The 20,126-nt window shown below is 37.6% G+C and overlaps 2 protein-coding genes across 5 annotated transcripts; one reads left to right on the top strand and one right to left on the bottom strand.

Moving 5' to 3' along the window:
- Window positions 1–400: 400 nt before the first annotated feature.
- On the bottom strand, window positions 401–9,240 carry RAD1 (RAD1 checkpoint DNA exonuclease). 4 transcript variants are annotated; one of them, XM_010853812.1, is made up of 6 exons: window positions 9,028–9,240; window positions 8,341–8,568; window positions 6,968–7,076; window positions 5,422–5,680; window positions 2,972–3,070; window positions 401–2,661 (listed from the first exon to the last, which is right to left on the bottom strand). In XM_010853812.1, the coding sequence occupies exons 2-6, from the start codon at window positions 8,533–8,535 to the stop codon at window positions 2,484–2,486; spliced, it is 840 nt and encodes a 279-aa protein (XP_010852114.1). In that variant the 5' UTR covers window positions 8,536–8,568; window positions 9,028–9,240; the 3' UTR covers window positions 401–2,483. The 4 variants fall into 4 exon arrangements, with proteins under 4 accessions (XP_010852114.1, XP_010852115.1, XP_010852117.1 ...); XM_010853813.1 differs by having other exon boundaries at window positions 8,341–8,626; window positions 9,028–9,114; XM_010853815.1 differs by having other exon boundaries at window positions 2,573–2,683; window positions 9,028–9,115.
- A 23-nt stretch (window positions 9,241–9,263) lies between these two features.
- On the top strand, window positions 9,264–18,147 carry BRIX1 (BRX1, biogenesis of ribosomes, homolog (S. cerevisiae)). The gene is made up of 10 exons (XM_010853816.1): window positions 9,264–9,456; window positions 11,891–12,002; window positions 13,432–13,475; window positions 14,847–14,917; window positions 15,637–15,686; window positions 15,814–15,887; window positions 16,043–16,093; window positions 16,220–16,321; window positions 17,313–17,441; window positions 17,691–18,147. The coding sequence occupies exons 1-10, from the start codon at window positions 9,298–9,300 to the stop codon at window positions 17,958–17,960; spliced, it is 1,062 nt and encodes a 353-aa protein (XP_010852118.1). The 5' UTR covers window positions 9,264–9,297; the 3' UTR covers window positions 17,961–18,147.
- Window positions 18,148–20,126: the final 1,979 nt, after the last annotated feature.

The raw sequence follows: 20,126 nt of genomic DNA, 5'->3' as shown, positions 1-20,126 counted from the left end.
AACACCCATGCCAGCTGCCTGGGGCATTTCTGATTAGAGGTTGAGCTGTCCACTGCTGGAGCAGGAAAACCCACAGTAGAGCTGCTAACTGCTGCAGAAGAGCATGCAACCTGACACTCATATAAAAATGCTACGAATACAAACTCGGGAAAAGAGAAAATGCTATTTCCCAATTCCTCAGAACCCAGCAGATTTTGTTTCAGGTGGGGACAAGAGCCAGCAGTATGAAGACGGAAAGGGGAAAAGGGAGTCTATGTAGTTCTGAACCCCCCCACTCACCCTAAGCTGTAGGGGCTGCCACATGCTGCCCTTTCAGCAATGGTAACTAATGCTTAGCAGGACTTGAGAGTATCACAGCAACTGTGTGGCTTCTTATAAAAAAAAAACAAAACAAAACATGTATTACAAGACTTATTTTTATTACAACAGTAAAATTTAACATTTTTGTTTTGAATCATTTCATCAGTTCTAGGTGGAAGCATAATCATAAGTTGGGAATAAACTAATTAAAAATACAAAAAAATAGCTACTGTTAATTTTATTAGAATTACAATTTTAAAATTTATTACAATTTTATTAGAAAGAATATGAGGTAAACTTCAGAAAGGTAAAGCTAAATCTTAGTCTTTTGTGACACGTGAACTCAACTTACAGTCACCAAAGCATCTGCGTTGCCCAAGTAAGTGCTCCCCCCAGTGGTCTCTCATAGGAACTTGAACAAAGTTAGGCTAGCAAATTAGGGAGCCAAACAGAACACACATAACTAGAAAATTCTTTATTAAAACATATCTTGATGTTACGGTGACTGAGAAAGAATTAAATTTATTAGCTTCTGAATTCTAAGTAACTCAAGATATGTTCAGCTGAAATAGTCTTAAATGTGCAAAAATGTCAGTCTTATTTAATCATAGGTTCAACTTTCATAGTGACTAATAATCTGAAAGTGGAGGTCCTTTTATCTGATGAATATTTACCTTATCCTGGCACTATTTTAGATACTAGACATGCCAATGGAAAAAAACCAAGTAACTGTCCAGTTTTAAATTTAAAGGAAAATTGTAGTCCTTGAAATGTTTACTGATTAAGTATTTTCATAATTATGTTTTAGACGTGTTTTGTTCTTAATGCTTATTGAGACAAAAAAAAATCTGGACATTTGGCAGATTCAATCATTTCCTTCTTGAACACATACTGTAACTTTACAAAACTCCAACGACTTTTGTACCAGCTGGGCATCCCGAGATTGCCTGGGAGACTTAACTAGTTATCCGGCATTCACCCTGGGCTAAATACCCAGCATTGCATGAGTCGTACAGGTACCCGGGAGCAGCGCCTACGTGCCTGCCCACTGAGATATGCCTTGGTTTGGTTGAGAAACTTAAAAAAAAAAAAAAAAAAATTATTTTTGGTTGTACTAGGTCTTTGTCAAGTGCAAGCTTTTCCCTAGTTGCAGAACACGGGCTCTAGGGCACGTGAGCTCAGTAGCTGCACCTGCCAAGCTCTAGAGTACAGGCTGAGCAGTTGTGGTGCACGGGCATGGCTGCCCCACAGAATGTGGGAGCTTCCAGGATCAGGGATGGAACCTGTGTCTCCTGCACTGGCAGGTGGATTCTTTTACCACTGAGCCACTTGGGAAGCCCTGGTTGAGGAACTCTTATAGGCAAATAGAAGGTATCTAATAAGTACTTACTACAATGAATGGTTTTCAGAACAAGATGAAAACCTGTAATTCTGAAGACTGTTTTATATCATGTTCATAAATGCCTTCAAAATGTAAATAAATCATATAATTATTCAGACTTGTTTGATGACACCTAAACTTCAGAACACTTGCAAAGACATCACCTGTAAAAGCAGTCACTTCAATGCAATTAAAATGCTATTTTTAAAAAATATCCTTTAAAACAGTGGTTCTCAAACTTTAGCAAGGATCAGAATCTCGGGGGGTGGGGCGGTGAAGGGGGGAAGCTGTTTAAACTATAGATTGCTGGCCCCACCCTCAGAGTTCCTGACAAGTTTCCAGGTGGTCTAGGCATGACACTCTGAGAACCACTGCTTTATGACAGAGTCTCCAGAATTCCAACTAGGAAGTGATGCCCATATGCTATTGCTTTTTCTAATAGTAAATAAATAAAAGAACATTTCTGATATGGCTTCACCAAACTTCAAATTTTTATACTCTTGGAATGTCCTACTTAAGTAGAATAACACATAAAACTTATGCACCTTGACTTGTAACAATTTCCGTGAGTTCAAAAGACAGAACCACAAACTAGTCCATACTGGATAATCTATGACTACGTGACAACATTACTGACAAAACCTACAGCAACTATCGGGACAGGGACTGTGCTGCTCCTCCTCCCTGCTTCTTCCCCTTACAAAATCTTAACAGGAAGTCATGAAGGGCACTGCGCTCAGCATGAGAACATGACCTACTACGCATGTGTACATAAACAGTGTGTGAACCGCCATACTGAAGACTAAGAGTCAGGAACTTCTTCATCAGGACAGCAGTAATATTCCACAAAGCATATTTGTCCATCTTCATTTCTAATCATATACTGTAATGAGAGAAATCCTCGGTTATCTGTTCGAATAGATACCTTACAAGACAGGACTAATGCCTTTGTAGAGGGTTTCAGTAAAGAAATCTTGTATCTGCAGAAAAGTAAACAAAAAGCTGTTATTTGGACACATTTAAAGCATAATTCCAAGTAAAGGACAGAAGTTAGCCAAGAACTACCAAACAGCAAATATAAGAACAGAATCAAAGAGCCGTCCAATTTGCTAATATTTTCATTTTGAAAATTTAGTTCACTATCACAATGCCAAATTCCCATGTAAACCCAGCAACCTACTATTTATTTTTTGCTATACTTTTATCTACACATTGAAAGTCTTAAAAAATTTATTTAATAGAAATATAGTATTTAACCTCACCTTCATCACCAAATGGCAACCTACTGACCTGTTGACCTGGGTCTCATTGCAGTGAAATAATTCCATCAAATCAGAATCTTTGGGATAGTCAAGGTGGGAGCTTCCTGCATTCCCAAAAGTAGATAACCTATAGTAGAAAATGAGCAATTCATTTATTCATTGGTTCAACAATAAGCCACATTAGTATCCAAATAAGCAAACACTTCCTTAAGAAGCTCATTCTGGTGAGTGAAACACATATGTAGACAGCTGTAGACACGGCGCTGTAACAACAACATAATAAAGATTCCTGTAGGATGCTGCAGTACAGAGCTAGCAACTAATAAATGACTTTGCAAAAAGCCAGTCACAGAAGGAATCTAGGGGGCTCTGCCTCAATCTCATTACCTTAATATTACTTTGATATTGTCCTTCCCTCTTCCTCAAATCAGAACCATGTAACAGGAGAGTGGCAGAGTGACGCAAGACCCTGATCTATGTCAATGGCAAGCCCAGGGCCCTGCCAGCTATGTCTACTGCCACACCAAGCAATTAGGGCTTTTGTGTGTCTCAGATGCTTTTCAGGCTGTTTTATGGTTTTCTTTGCTTGGGAATATCAGTAGTTTGCAGACAATTTGTGAATGTTTATGTTTACTTAACTTACTGATCATTTGTTTTGGAAAGTGAAAAGTGTTAGTGGCTCAAGTCCTGTTCGACTCTTTGTGACTCCATGGACTGAAGCTCACCAGGTTCCTCTGTCCATGGGATTCTCCAGCAAGAATACTGGAATGGGTTGCCATGCCCTTCTCCAGGGGACCTTCCTGACCAAGGGATCTAACGTGGGTATCCTGCATTGCAGGCAGATTCTTTACCATCTGAGCCACCTGGAATTAACATATATGAGCACTGTATGTGAGCGCTATATGAGCACAGTGATAAAGACCTAGGTGCTTGCTGGCTTTCCCCAGAATCCATCTTTTCCCTCTTCTAACATCACCTCTTTCTCTGAGCCATGTTGTTCATGCCCAGCCATGCTGATGGTTCCCAAATCTATATTTTTAGTCTAGACTGATCTCCTGAACTCTACACCTATCTATCCAACTACTCCCTAGTGCCACAGGCTCAAGTTTAACATATCCAGAAAAAAATATTTCAACTTCCAGTTCCCCACCACCAAATAATTTCCTGTATGGGAGATGAAAAATACCATGATCCATCTAGTCACCCATGCTGAGAGAGATCATGTAGATGAGGAGCCTCTGGAATACTCTGTTTAAAGTGTCTGAGATCTTTAATTCACATCACTGCTTAAGTAGGGTTGCACTCATTTCCATTTTGATTAGCATTTTAACCAATCTTGAGCAAATTTTTTAACTACCTAACCAATAAGAAAAGCCTGCAGTTCTTCTAAAGGAGATACAAAAATAATAATTACACCTCTCATACCGTATATATTTAACTCCTTTACTCTAATATTCTGAACGATTTCAAAAGAGTAGAAATAAATAAATTCTCTCTCTGATTCTAATCCTGAAGAGTTTTGCCATTTCATTTGTTGGGTCAAAATATGAGAAGCAGCTTGACAGTTTTTGATACTATATTCCTGCTGAAAATTGCCCTCTTAGGAATCTCACCTTGACCATGCCTCCCAAAGTACTCCTGTGCTGGTTCCCTAATCTTAACGGCATGTAATTTTGTTCTCTCTAAGGTGTTTCACGTATAGCCTCATCATCTTGATTTTAAGCTTTTCCTTCCTGTAGTGCTTAATGTTGGAGAAGGCAATGGCAATCCACTCCAGTACTCTTGCCTGGAAAATCCCATGGACGGAGGAGCCTGGTAGGCTGCAGTCCATGGGGTTGCTAAGAGTAGGACACGACTGAGCGACTTCACTTTCACTTTTCACTTTCATGCATTGGAGAAGGAAATGGCAACCCACTCCAGTGTTCTTGCCTGGAGAATCCCAGGGACGGGGGAGCCTGGTGGGCTGCCGTCTATGGGGTCGCACAGAGTCGGACATGATTGACACGACTTAGCAGCAGCAGCAGCACTTAATGTAAATATGCACACTATAGGTGATTGATACTTAAGCGAATGAACCACGTATAGAAAACACCTATTCCCTCCAGCATCTGTACTAACTTGGGAAAAAGAGATACCACATGCTGTAAACACCTTTTGCAAAAGTTTAAGCCCAATTTTCCTCACAATGCAACTGATCTATGATGGTAAGTAGAACAGCAATGAAATGATCACTAGTTTATGAACTCAGAGATGGGGCTACTCTTCTAGAAACCAACACTACCTATGAAGCTTTATAGTGAGTTAGTCTTCCTGGGTCTTCTAGTGTCCTGACACATAAAAGTATGAACTAAGAGTAGAAGCTCTCTGAAGTTCTGAAAACTTTCATAACCTGGGTAACAAAAACTGCATTCTAAGAAAATGTGTAAGCAGGTAGATGGAGTAAACTACATTAACCAGGACTGCAGGGCTTTCAAGTACCTGAAATAAGGTTTATCTGGAGACATGGTGATCTGCAGGACCTCACTCGTCATATCCAACTCGGAAAATGCTTCACGGAGCCCCTCTGACTGCAGAATAATTTTATTAATGACATTGGTGCTGCAGAAATCAAAATCCAGAGTCTCCTCAGGCTCCTGAGTGTTGATTTTACACACTGTCACCACGCCTCCTTCTTCCAGAAACAGCATCAGAGGGTAACCATAACCTTGGTAACACATCCGAAGTGCAGTAAAAGTCCCTGCAATGGAAACAAATACTACTCTGGGCTTAGCTTTAGAGCTCTGGGCTCAGCTTCTCCTCAAATCATGCCTAAAACTCAAGAACATTTTACCGTGTCCATTTCTAGCATATATGTATGTATATCCTTATGAGAAGGGATCACATCTTTCCTGATGATAGTTGTGTGTAGACAATTCCAAAAATAACTGCAAAAAATTGGGAATAAAATGTAACTCTTTGAAATCATTTTCCAGGTTGAAAAAAAAAACACTTTAGAGATAACTAGGTGATTATATATAAATATACACCTTCAGGACGGAGAATCTATACAGTCCATATTGCATGTATTAATAATAACTGTTGTAGGATAGATTATGCTATTCTTGAAGGTTCAATCTGGATTGCTTTCATATTGTCTTATTATAACATCAATGTATTCACTGTGATAAGGACCCTTCCAACGTTTTCTACTGGGAGATAGTCTTTATATTTCACCACATCTTAAGGTCTAATTGGGAGAAAAAGGGTGGTTAATGGAGGTTAGGGTTTTAGCTCTGCAAAACTAGTACTAAAGAGGAGAAGGACTATGACAGGACACTCTACTCCTCTTAGTGGGTGGAGAACCACACTGAGGAATGGAAGAAGGCAGGTACTTTTATGGAAAACCAGTTGGGGATCACTGCATTAGAAAATGTATAATTTTAACCAATTCCTGACAATTCCGGAACTGTCAGTACACAATTAAAACACATTTTCTAGAGGACCATAACTGATCCTTTCCTATGAAGTAAAAATCATTCTTCTGGGGTTTCCTTGTAGTTTTAACTATTGTTAAAAGTATATGACTTTTAAAGAAAAGCATTTAGGAAAATAAACTGAATTTATAAATAGGGCTTAAAGAAAAAAGAGCAAATGTCAAACACAGTGAACTGGGAGTCAGGACAACTGGTATCTGTTTTTCTCTGCCACTAACTATAATTCTTGACAAATTAGGGAAAAGAAGCAATTAAAATATATTTCTCAATGTTAAACATATTTAAGACATGTTCAGAGTATTCTTTTGATTAGTTCAAATTTAAAATCCTAAAAGCTTTGTAAATTAAAAGGTGAATGTAAATTAAGAACCATTAGCATCTACTAATATTATGAAAAATCAGAACATATGATTGTGGCAAATGAAAAATAAATTGGCAATTAATTTTTTAAACAAATGTTTATATTACTTATATTCTAATAATTTTCCCTGTATTTTTCTGACCATCCAGAAATGCTTTTATGTTATTATAATGACAATAAAATAGTTCACCTGGCACAGGACTTGATCCAAAAATAGATAAACAGTCTAAAAGGACAGTTAAATTAATTCGAAAAGTAACAGACTCTTCTTGAACTCTAAACTCTTGAAATATTCCAGCCTATAAAAAAAAAGTAAATGTGAAAATGTATGTTAAAGAATGAAAATGCACACATACAATTCTAGAGCTGACTTTATGTTTTTAAAATAACAATATTGTGCTAAACCCATGAAAATAATTTGATTATCAGTCAACACATCTTAAACTTTTTCAACTGAGATCCATTAGAATACTACTACTCAGTAGTTGAAGGTGAAACTGATTTCAGTCTGATGCAAAACTTTATGAAAAGGTCCTTCATCTATCTCCTTGGAGCTAAACTATCTCCTACATGACTCTCCCTTGTCTCCTTTTTGTGCCCATCAGTTGGGCTAAGGTCATGTGGAAAACAGCCAAACAAATTAGACAATGCATGAGTAATAACTGACTCTCAATTTCTTTTTGAGGACAGGAACCATGTCTGATTAATCCCTCTATACCTGAGGTCATACTGTGCCCTTAGGTGTTCCAAAAACATGCTAAATTAAATGTGAAATCCTATCTGAACCATACAACTATTACTTTGTAAGAACAAACAGATTATAACCAATAAGAGGAAAAAATACTAACAGGGAAGTAGTGCAAAAGAGCATATACTACAGAAACAAATGTTGTGGGTTCTCATCCCACCTAAGCCACTTGCCAGCCATAGTACTGCTGACAAATCACTTAAGTGTCTCAGTTTCCACAAATGTAAAATGGGAATAATAACAGAACCACCTCATAGGACTGTAGGACTGTTGACTTTTTTAAATTTATCAAAATAAATTTATTAAAAGTATTCAAAGACCACTTCAAAGTTTAGCCGCCATCAGTACAGTTTTGGCACTCATAATGGACATTGTCATTTTCTACACAAAACACTCATTTTAGTACAAACACCAATTGACAGTTCAAACACATATCGTTTCAGTTTTAGAGTTATGTGAGACAACAGTACTGATGATCTGTAGTCATGGGAACTTCAGTACCCTTGCACATAGTAACCGTATATTACCTAGAACTAAAGAAACTACATCTAAACCACTATTGTGAGCATTAAATGATTTAAATATATAAACATACAAAACACTCAGAAAAAGTGCCCACCTATAGTTTAAAATATTTTAGACATTATTAACCATTATTTCTGTAAAACACGATAGGAAAAGGATTTGTTACCAGGAGAGAAAAAGAATTCAAATAATGATATTTTGTGCTCCAACTTAAATAAGGACCCTTGGAATTCATTGAGCTGGGTGAAGAATGTCATATGTCACCGGATTAAAGGTGCCAACTTCCATACCTGAATAAAAGCATTTGCTTGTACACATTTTGCGTTTTCCACTGTAACCTTGATTCCATTTTTAGTAGCGAAACACGTGGCATGTTCTCGGAAATGAATAGCCTTCAAGATAGTGGAGAGGTTCCTGACGTTGTCAAGGCTGGCCACTAAGCAGTAATCATTCTCGTCTGGGATCCGCTGGGTTAGGAGGGGCATGGTCCACGGCGCATGCGGCCCCGAGGGATGCTCCTGATGAGATGCGACAGTAAAACTCCCCGTCCAGGCTGACGAGGCCCGCGATTTCAACCTGCGCTGAGCCGAGTGGAAGAGGCCTGGACGCTGAACTCGCCGAAGTAGGGACTGAAACCCCACCTCTGCCACTTAACTATCTCTAACTTTGGGGGAAATTACCCTGTAAACTAGGGTTTCGTCGTCTTTAGTAAGGAGACAGTAACACGAAAAGTTAAGAAGGACAGAAATACGCAACTAGCACGGTCAACCGGGGTCAGTTTCGCCAAGCCAAACAGAGGCTCCGCTTCCTCAGTCAGAGAAGAGGTGTCCCGCGCCTCCAATCTTGCTTCTAACAGGATATGCGCTACGGGGGCGGGCTTGAGTCCTTCAAGAGACCCAGACAACCACCCACCACCACTCACCAGCCCACGACCCGCTTACAGACTTGTCTTGGGATCCCCAGCGCCCAAACCCTACCTGTGCGCAGCGCCCGGATGCAGCTCCTAGAAAACTGCGGAAGAAGTGGAACGGCTCCCGCCACTCTATTCAGATTTGCCGGTCACCTCGGCCACCGTCACCACAGAGATAGAAGAGGCCTAGAGAGCCGACCGGGCCGTACCATAAAGACGGGAAAGAGGCACCATAGAGCTGCAGGACTGTGGAGCTGGGGGCCGGGACCATAGAGACGGGAAGGCGGAGCGAGCGGCAGAGCCGGAAGGAAGGCCCAGAGCGAAGGCGCGGAGCAAGATGGCAGCGACCAAGAGGAAACGGCGTGGAGGCCTGGCGGTTCAGGCGAAAAAGTTGAAAAGAGACGCGAAAGATGGCAAGCTGCCGGCTAAGGCGAACGACGTATCAGAGGAGGCGGCAGAAGAAGAGAAAGATCGTATCCCAGGCCCAGTTTGCAAGGTAAAGGGGGCTTTGCGGCCGCGGCTCCACGCGCTTTCGTTGTGGTACCTACCTGATTACCGCTCTGCGGGTTTCAGAGATGCTGGGGGTGTTACGGGAGCTCCGTCTCAGCTCTCGGCGGGATCAGCTGCCGCCTTTACATCTAACCCTAGTGCACGTGGCTGCACTCTTGGCAGGCTGCTGACTGAGCAACTTGACCGATTTCAAAGCTGTTACTGCTCGCAGAGAAGCGACTTTCGGCGACTGTTACAGTGTTTTGTCTTCATTTCCTTCGTTTTTTGTTGTCGGAGAAAGGAATTCTTCCTTAAACTTGTTTGTCTCTCTCGAGTATATATCCCTTCCAGTGATGGGATAGCCAGAATACTTCCGTATTCTGAATGTTGAAGCTGGTTATGCGGTTCTTTAAAAAGCTACTGTCCTTTGGGACTGTGCTTTAGACGTGATTTTTTTTTTTAAATTTTACTTTAATTGGAGGATAATTGCTTTACAATGTTGTGTTGTACAGTTTTCTAATGTACAACAACGTTAATCAGCCATAAGTATACATATATCCATTCCCTCTTAAATCTCATTCCCATTCAATCCCCGACTTGATTTGTAACTCTGAAGGGATACGAAAAACTAGGGTAGATACTGTGAGTTTTTAGGTGTATTCGACGAAGTTTTAATGTGCCAAGCACTGTAAGAAGTTAGGTTTCCCGTGCTTTGGGATTGCAAAACTAAAACGTGACCACTTTCTCCTAAAATATTGGAGTTTAGAAGGAAACTAAGAACTGATATGTAAGTTGATGGTTTTGTTTTTTTTTTTTTCAGAAGAAGGTGAACACAAGTTGTTGAATCTTTCATTCATCTTAAGCTAGATAAAATACTGTGGAGACAATTCGTCTGATTTAGTAATTTCCTTCCGTCGTCCCCCGCCACCCCCACAACAGCTTAGCATGCTGCTGCTGCTGCTAAGTCGCTTCAGTCGTGTCCGACTCTGTGCGACCCCATAGACGGCAGCCCACCAGGCTCCCCCGTCCCTGGAATTCTCCAGGCAAGAATACTGGAGTGGGTTGCCATTGCCTTCTCCAGTGCATGAAAGTGAAAGTGAAGTCGCTCAGTCGTGTCTGACTCCTAGCGACCCCATGGACTGCAGCCTACCAGGCTCCTCCGTCCAGGGGATTTTCCAGGCAAGAGTACTGGAGTGGGGTGCCATTGCCTTCTCTGACAGCTTAGCATAGATCTGTATATACCACGTAGTGAATGACAGGTAAATTTGGCAAGCGCTGGGAAAGGAGTTAGCTTTGAGGAATGAAAGATAAGCTTGAATTCTAACCCTGATATTAATTAACGGGGACATTTTGAACTCTTCTCATTTGCAAACTAAGGAAAAAAAATGTAATTTACTCTTTGTGAAGAGTAAACTAGACCTGTAGATTATCTGTAAATGTTAGTGTTCTCATTCTTCCCTTTAGGAGCTAAAAAGAAATGTGATAGTATCTGTCATCTGAGTCATAATATGAAATTTTTTATGTAAGTGCAGGAGATAAAGATTCCTTTAGAATAACCAGGTAAGGGATCATGAAGGATTTAGCCTTTGAATTGTATCCCAAGGTAAGGGCAAAATTTCTGTATTCAAAAATGAGAGGGAACAATATAAGTCCAGAGGGAGAGAAAAAAACTAATCAGAGGTGTTAAAGTGGATGAAATGCTGACTTGAAAAAAAAAAACGACAGCCAAATTGGCTAAAGTATAGGTAGAAATATAAATGTGCTTCAGAATCTAGTGTTAAAGCTGTGTCGTTTTGAATTTTGTTTAGAAAACCCTGGAAGATAAAGATGTGATTGGAGCGAGCAGGTGGTAGTCCACCTTGTCTATTGGAGGAGCTCCTGGCAGGGAGGACTAGCATTTGAAGATCTGCAATTGTTATGAGATTATAAGAATCTGAACCTTGAAGGCAGTATCACTAAGAGAGGACTAAGAGTTGTTGGAAAGAGAAATTGACAGCGTTTACTGGTGCTTATGATATGAGATAATGGAAGATTCAAAGCATGGGGGACTGAAATGATGGTGACATCATCAGAAAAATAGTAAGGAAGTTTACCAGCTTTTAAGATTTGGCATCCTAAAGTTGAATTTGAGGTAAGTCAGATACTGGATTATTTGAGCTAGAAAGAGTTCCTTATCTTTCTGTAGAGTTAGTTGACAGTGAAAGCTGTGAGAGTGATTATGAGAACTGTCATAATCAGGAGGAGGAACTGGAGAAATTGAAGAAAAACAAAGGGAAGCCAAGGAGGTTTCTGGAAAGCAGCTGGGATCAGTAAATGCTACTGAGATTGAATTAAAGGCTGAGGTCAGGATTGTTTGGGTTGCTACTTGGAAGCATTTATTTTTAAGCAAACAAGATAGATTCACCATGAAATGTTAAAATTCTCACACTTTTTTCCTTTAGGGAAAGTGGAAAAATAAGGAACGGATTCTCATCTTTTCTTCTAGAGGAATAAATTTCAGAACAAGACATTTAATGCAAGACTTGAGAATGTTGATGCCTCATTCTAAAGCAGGTGCTTTTATATCATATGTGTTAAAATTTCATATTTGTAAACTTGCCTGTTTATATATTTTCACTTCTAGTCACACTTGTTCATTCAGCATGTCAGGTAAAGAACAACGACTTCTCAGAAGTTTTATCTGTTCAGTGCCAAGATTTTTCCAATTAATATTTTTTAGAAATTCTCTGCAAAATGCATTAACCATTGTCTTCTCTAAAACATTTTTTGAAAATCCAGCAATGACTTTATTATAATGTTCTCAGAGGCCATGAGCTGGTTTGTCCTTCTAAATTAATCAAGACTGCTATGTATTATTTTCTGCATTCAAAACAAAACAAAAAACTGTTCTTATTAAAAACTTAATGTACCCGGAGTATGATTTGAAGAACCTTTAAATTGGGGCTCAGTCTATTAAATGCCAAGCTTTTTCTTTTATAATGGGATGTCTTACAGGCAAATGAAAAACATTTAGTAATGGGATTTGGAACCATGACAGTGTTCTCATGCAGCTGTATTTTGTGCCTGGGTTGGGAGGTGCTTAGGTTTTAATTCTTGGCAATAACATAACAGTGTTTCTGAATAAAATAACAGTGTTTCTGAAACTGAGGTCTGTAGTTACATAAAGAGAATTTTAATTTGTATTGTTTCCTAAGCGAGTGTTTCTAAAACCTGTGTCCTAAAATTGGTTTGTGAGAATTTTCCTGCTTTGGAAAGAGATTAATAAAATGAGGTAGACCTCATTTTATTGTGCTTCACTTTTTTGCAATTTGTTTTTTTCTCCATATGCAGACTTGTGGTAACCTTGTGTCAAGCAAGTCTCTTGGCGCCGTTTTTCCAATGGCATTTATTTGCTCACTTTGTATCTCTGTCACATTTTGGTAATTCTTGCAGTGTTTCAAACCTTTTCATTGTTATTTTGTGATCTGTGATCAGTGATCTTTGAAGTTACTACTGTGGCTCACTGGAGGCTCAGATGATGGTTAGCATTTTTTAGCATTAAAATATTTTTAAATTAAGGCATGTAGGTTGTTTATTTAGACGTAGTGTGTTTGTACATCTGATACTACGGTATAGTATAAGCATGACATTTATAAGCACTAGGAAATGAAAAAATTTATGTGACTTGCTATCTTTCAATATTCTCTTTATTACGGTCATCTGGAACTGAACAGGCAGAATCTCTGAGGTATGCCTGCACACAAAGAAACACTGCCTAGATCTTTATAATTCCTGAGGACTATTTTCAATCACTCATTTTTGCATTTCAAAAGAACAAGATTTTTAAAGAGGTCATTTGTCTTCAGCTCTAATCATTTTGAAGATCAATCTCATTTAAACTGAAAATTATAAAGATACTTAATATTTAATTTTCTAGAAAGTATGAGTGATTTGATTGAAGTAGCTTTGAAATCTTTTTAATTGTTTTTTTTTCTTTTTACAGATACTAAAATGGATCGTAAAGATAAATTATTTGTGATTAATGAGGTAATTTAAGAAAATAAAGTAAAATATTCTAGCAGCACTATTTAGAAACTATTTTAGAACATGAGAAGTTGATCATTTAAAAAATAAATCAGTTATCCAGTGACTTAAGTTGTTTTATATAAGATACGCAAACTTTAATTATGTACCTTCTAAAATTTTTTATAGTACTCATTGTCTATTTCACACAGTTTAGTGCTTCAGTATGTATTATTTCTTGGTCATTCTTAAATTTGTCTTCTCTCAATAAACATATTGAGGAAAGTATTTTGCTAGTATTAAAAGCAGTGCATATGATATTTGCTCTTAAGGTATTATGAACTAGTAATAGGTTAAAATTTCAAAGTAGTGTTGAAGACTAAACTTCCATTTTTAAAGCAAATTTTTTTAAAACTTAGAAGAAGTGTTTTGAAAAACAATTAGATACTTAGATACTTCTTTTTAGTTATTAGAAAGGCTTCTGTTATTCATTTAGCACAAAATTTTGAAGCCCTGTTCTATCATGGGATTATTCTATAGAAACAGTGTTAAAAGAAATGCCCCTGTCGTCATGGAACTTACATTCTAATGAGGGAGTCAGGCCCCTAATAGGTAGTATAATTTCAAGTGAAGATAGTAGACATAAACAGGATTTGGATTGCAGCAACTAAAGCTCACAACTTAGCATGTAGTTGTATTTATTCCGAGAAAGTAAGCAACAAAAGCATTGGGTTGATGAATTCTTTAAGCCTCAGGTAGTATATATATATTAATTTATAAATACTACAGTAATAAAGGACATCATTCCCTTATTGCTTTTGTGCATTTCTCACTTGCGACTTTATAAATCTTTAAGACGTTGAAGTTTACTTCAACTTGAAATAGATTTTGTATACTCCTTAGTGATTTTACAGAACCAAATCACAGAAATGGTAGTACAGATGAGGAAGAAAAAACAAATTTCTTGAGCTTAAAATAGAACAGCAAAAGAGTTACACATCAAAGTAATGGTTATAAAGGATGTTTTTGGTTCTTTAAGGAGTGTTTTTCTACAATTGGTGAGGTTGTAATGTGCTTTATTCCTGGGGTTGTCTGTTTTTAATCTTAGTAGTTTGTACACAGCAATATGGTCAGAAGAAGAGGTTCCCCAAGGGAGGCCAGTTAAAATGCTAGACCAAAAAGAGTAGCTGTTTCCGTCAAAGAGGTGGGCAGAGCATAGTTTACCTTATGCAGAAAATCTAAACATTTCTGCAAATAAATCTACTTTGATTTAGACCTTTGTAACCTCTTAACCTGCTGAAGTATTCTTAGAGGAATCTGAATATTCATTCTTTGAATTGCTTTAGATCTTAGTTTTATTATGTATTTCATTTTTCTATACTTTGCTCCATTTAGGTTTGTGAAATGAAAAACTGCAATAAATGTATCTATTTTGAAGCTAAGAAAAAACAAGATCTCTATATGTGGTAAGAGAATGTATTTTTTTTTAATTTTTTAAATTATGAAAGTATAACACATTTACAGAAGACTTAGAAAATAAAAGTTATAGTTCCACAATATATTGCAATTATTTTTTAGTAGATTAATTATGATTTTTAGTTGGAGTTTCAATATCAAACTCTCAAAAATTAATAGAATGAATAGACGGAAAAGTAGAAGAATATAGTGGACTTGAAAAGCACTGTGAAACAATTCAATATAATTAAGATTTATCCAGTTTCACACAACAGCAGGATACAAATTCTATTCAAGTTCCCAGAGACTGTAAACCAGGAGACGCTGGAACATATCTAGGGATGTACAACAAATGCAAAAATTCTGTGGTTTAAAGGTATTGAAATCATACAGAGTCTTTTCTTTTAAAACTGTGAAATTATGTTAGAAATCAATATCAAAAGAGAATGTATTAATTAAATTTGGGAATATGTGAGTATTGTTAGCACTTTATGGTATCTTTTCTTTTTTTTAAACTGTGCATTTTATGTTTTTGACTGCACCATGTGGCATGTGTGGGATCTTAGTTCCCAGACCAGGGATCAAACCTGTGCTGCCTTGCTTTGGAAGTGCAGACTACCACTAGACCACCAGGGAAGTCTTTGTGATATCTTTTAAATCGAGCTGGCAGTAAGTTTTTACTACATTCTAAATTCTAATTAGTTGAAAAAGCTTCTTTTATATTTTTTAGGCTTTCAAATTCACCTCATGGACCATCTGCTAAATTCCTTGTTCAAAATAGTAAGTTGACTCAATTTAAATTTTTTTTGTGAGAAAATTGAAAATAATCTTTTGGGATAATTGAAAATAATCTTTAGGGATAATTGTGCCAAAGTTATAACTATTTTTGTTGTTATAATTTTTCTAGTTCATACCCTAGCTGAGCTAAAGATGACTGGAAACTGTTTAAAAGGTTCTCGGCCCCTCTTGTCTTTTGACCCTGTAAGTTTCTCATTCAGTGTATGAGGTTTAATTTTCTTACTGTGCATTGTTGTTTTTTTTGAGTGGATATAGTTGTATAATTCAATTTAGTTAATAAAACACAACTTTAAGCAAAATTAATGTTGTCAAATAATATGTTCACTTTATTCTTATAGGCTTTTGATGAATTACCACATTATGCTTTGTTAAAAGAACTCTTAATTCAGGTAAATATCTTTACTAGAAACTGTTTTTAGTAAAATATTATAAATAAGTGTCTTCCTTTTAACTTTATCTAAAACACACATGGTATGTCATAGAATACAGAACTAACGCATCCCTTTTGCCACCAGATTTTCAGTACACCACGGTACCATCCCAAAAGCCAGCCGTTTGTGGACCATGTGTTTACATTCACCATTTTGGATAATAGGATATGGTTTCGGAACTTTCAGGTTAGCTTTTGTTTTTAATTATATAAGTTAGTATATATAGTGTTTATGATGTAGAATAGGAAATGATACTCTTTTTCTCTTAAATAGCTTTCTTTTCCCTACAGACTTGTAGTAAATAACCCCTATTTCATAATCTAAGTTCATGGCTATCAGCTGAGTATGGATTTTCTCACAAGTCATTATACATTGAATAAAATATAAGTTTCTCTCCTAAGAGGTTTTAGAGTCTGCTGGGGCTGGGGCGGGGTTTTAGACTTAGAAAAACATAGCCCCCATAGAAAATATTTGATGAGAACTATTAGATGAGTCATACAGTGATTCATTCAGGAGGAGTGGTGGATGAAAACAGCAAGACAGAATTTCAGACAGCGTGTGAAATAAACTGGGCTTTTTTCTGCTTGTGTTAAGCAGAAAAGATATGTGAGTTAAACATAGCCCCTTCTTAACCTCTGAATGCAGGCCTGCCTTAAACAACAATAGTAGTATTTGTGGTTCAGAAGTTGCTCCTTAATTCCACAGTCAGTAGCCATTCAAAAATAAATTTTGCCGTGTATCCTTTTATATGCCTTTTAATCTAATTTGAATTAGATTTATAAAAACAACTCAAGGATTGATTTAAATTTTGAAAGAGTGCCCCATAGGGTGCTTGAATATTCACATTTTGTTATCATGGTTGCAGTCTTAAATAATTATTTGACCAGTTTTGCAAGAAGACATGTGTTGTGAGAAGCTAGATACAGACCAGATTGAAATGACTCAATTTTAAAGACACACTGAAAAGACTTTTATATTTTCCTATGACAACTGCCTGTAACCAGTAATACATTTCAGAAAATATTGATGATTCGGCATTTGCCAAGTTTCCCTTCCACCTTAGCTTTATTGGGTATCAGTCCTTTTAGGCACATTTGTAATGAGGATATAGCCTGTGTACCATTTAGAAGTATTTTATTCAAATCAAAATGAAATGTTTTCCTTTTTTTAATTAAAGATCATTGAAGAAGATGCTGCTCTTGTAGAAATAGGACCCCGTTTTGTCTTAAATCTTATAAAGATTTTCCAGGGAAGTTTTGGAGGACCAACTTTGTATGAAAATCCTCACTACCAGTCACCAAACATGGTAAGCTGTTTCTATTCTGTGGTCCTTGATGTCCTAAAACTCTTGGGCCAAAGTAATTCTGTCAAATAAGTGTTCTGTTAACTGTGAAACTGAATTTGGCTTTTGCTGCATCCAGTCTTACAGATTACTTTTTTTTTTTTTTGATGATGCAGGGTGAAGGGAAATAGGTATCATAAGTGAATGTCCTTGCCATGTATAAAATGTTTATTTTTATTCAAGAGCACCTTTCATATTTTTTTTTTTTTCTAGCATCGGCGTGTCATAAGATCCATCACAGCTGCAAAATACAGAGAGAAACAGCAAGTGAAAGATGTGCAGAAGCTGAGAAAGAAAGAACCAAAGACTATTCTTCCCCATGATCCCACTGCAGATGTTTTTGTTACGCCAGCTGAGGAAAAGCCGGTAGAAATACAGTGGGTGAAACCAGAGCCGAAAGTCGATTTGAAAGCCAGAAAGAAAAGGATTTACAAAAGACAAAGAAAAATGAAACAGAAGATGAGCAGTGGGAATGCAAAATGAATCAATGGAGAACTAATTTGACTTCAGTTGTTTTATATTTATTTTGTGTTCAATGTGTAAATACTTTTGTTATTTGTGATGACCTTACATCTAATTAGTGTGACATTTAAAAGAAAAAACTTAAGATTTTGTGACTTTGGTCCGGGTGGGTCTATGTTTTTCTAAATAAAATATCACCAGAACTCATCACCTAATTTGTTTTTCTTTTTAAAGCTTTACATATTACTAAAAATTTAGCACACTTAAAGTTTAGGCCCACTGTCTTGGATTAAAATTTTCAGTTTATTAAAGCTGAAATTCAGGCAGATTTACTGGGTTGTTGTCATATGTAAAACAGTATTAGGCACTTTGAGGGCATCGTTTCAGATGGTGCACAGTGAGGGTAGAGTGCTAGAAGGGGAAGCATCTTACTGAAGTTTGAGTCCCTGAGTCACAAGGCACGGGAAGAGCCAACTTCTCTTGTTTTCTTACCTTGAAAAAATATGAGAAAAATATTTAGGTTTTGCTAATCAAATAAGTTGATATATGTATTGAAAGTGTTTGGTAGATTACAAATTTAGAAGCAGTGGGTGTAAATTACTTTAACAGTAAAAGGAAGAAAAACGGAACAGTTACGGCACCAGAACATGTGAGTTTTTCCTGTTATGAAAGAACTTTATTTGAAGCAGAGCACTGGGCTTATCACCCTGAAGAACGATAAGTAGTAGACAGGATTCTGGGTGCAAGCGGCCAAAGACAGGGTAGGGCCATGTGTGTGGTGGTCTGTCACTTTTTTCCTGCTAATCGTTTTCCCGTCCTTGATCTGCAACATTAGTAATTGCACAGTATTCTACTCTGCAACACCTCAGCAGTCCCTTACTGTTGGATATTTGAGTATTTCAGTTTTATCTTTTCTGATACAGATGCTTGCAACAAACATTCTACACATATTTTGTACACTATATGTAGTTAACCCTGGTCAAAAGTTAGAAACTTGTTCCTCTAAATATTGTACCTTACCAGAGGTTAGTGTTCATTTCCTTGTACCCTTGCTAATGAGATAATCTGTCAATTTGATAGGTAAAAAAAATGAATACTGTTTTGGCTGGGTATTGGTTTTTCTTTTGTGACTAATACTGTATTTGTGTGGTAGTTACATGAATTTGTTGGAGAAGGAAATGGCAACCCACTCCAGTATCCTTGCCTGGAAAATCTCACGGACACAGGAGCCTGGTGGGCTGCAGTCCATGGGGTCCCAAAGAGTTGGGCATGACTGAGCGACGAACGTTTACTTCGGGGGGAAAAGCCCTTATTTAAGCAATTGAATATAGGATGAAACTAAGACGTTATTGTAATCATTTATGTGGATACCCTCTTGAGAGTCCCTTGGACTGCAAGGAGATCCAGCCAGTCCATTCTGAAGGAGATCAGCCCTGGGGTTTCTTGAAGGAATGATGCTAAAGCTGAAACTCCAGTACTTTGGCCACCTCATGCGAAGAGCTGACTCATTGGAAAAGACTGTGATGCTGGGAGGGATTGGGGGCAAGAGGAGAAGGGGACTACAGAGGATGAGATGGCTGGATAGCATCACTGACTCGATGGACGTGAGTCTCAGTGAACTCCGGGAGTTGGTGTTGGACAGGGAGGCCTGGCGTGCTGCGATTCATGGGGTCACAGAGTTGGACACGACTGAGCGACTGATCTGATCTGATCTGATGTGGATACCTCATTTGAATGAGAATTTCTCAAGTCCATGTTCATTTAGAAGTCAACCTGTTTAATAAAATCTTCCTTTAGGCTGAAATTTACATATAGTGTAATTGTCTTTAAATTTTGATACAGTATTAAAAGCAAAAATGGATCCTCTTTCCTTCAGGAGGAAAAAGAGGCAAGTGACTGAGAAGTAGCAAAACCAGATGGAATTGGAGAAAGAAAAAAGTTATTTTTTTGTTCACTTTACTCCCCTTTCCTAATTCCATTCTCAGATAGGGAAATGTCCTGTTTTTCCTTGCACTCAAACTTCTCAATCTTCCCTATTATCATTTATAATCCAAGACCATATAGTATCTTCCTTCTTTGGAAAAGAGGCTAGTGTTTGAATTTTTAGTAGTGAGTTGGTTGGACAGTGTTGTGCCTAGAAACTTGAGATTTAAGAGTTGGTTTGTTTTGATTGTGCAGAGGGCAGGA

The sequence above is a fragment of the Bison bison genome, unplaced genomic scaffold, assembly GCF_000754665.1.
Source record: "Bison bison bison isolate TAMUID 2011002044 unplaced genomic scaffold, Bison_UMD1.0 scf7180017864331, whole genome shotgun sequence".
Lineage (NCBI taxonomy): Eukaryota > Metazoa > Chordata > Mammalia > Artiodactyla > Bovidae > Bison > Bison bison.
The sequence above is the reverse complement of the archived record's forward strand: the minus strand, read 5'-3'. Positions and strand labels throughout refer to the sequence as shown.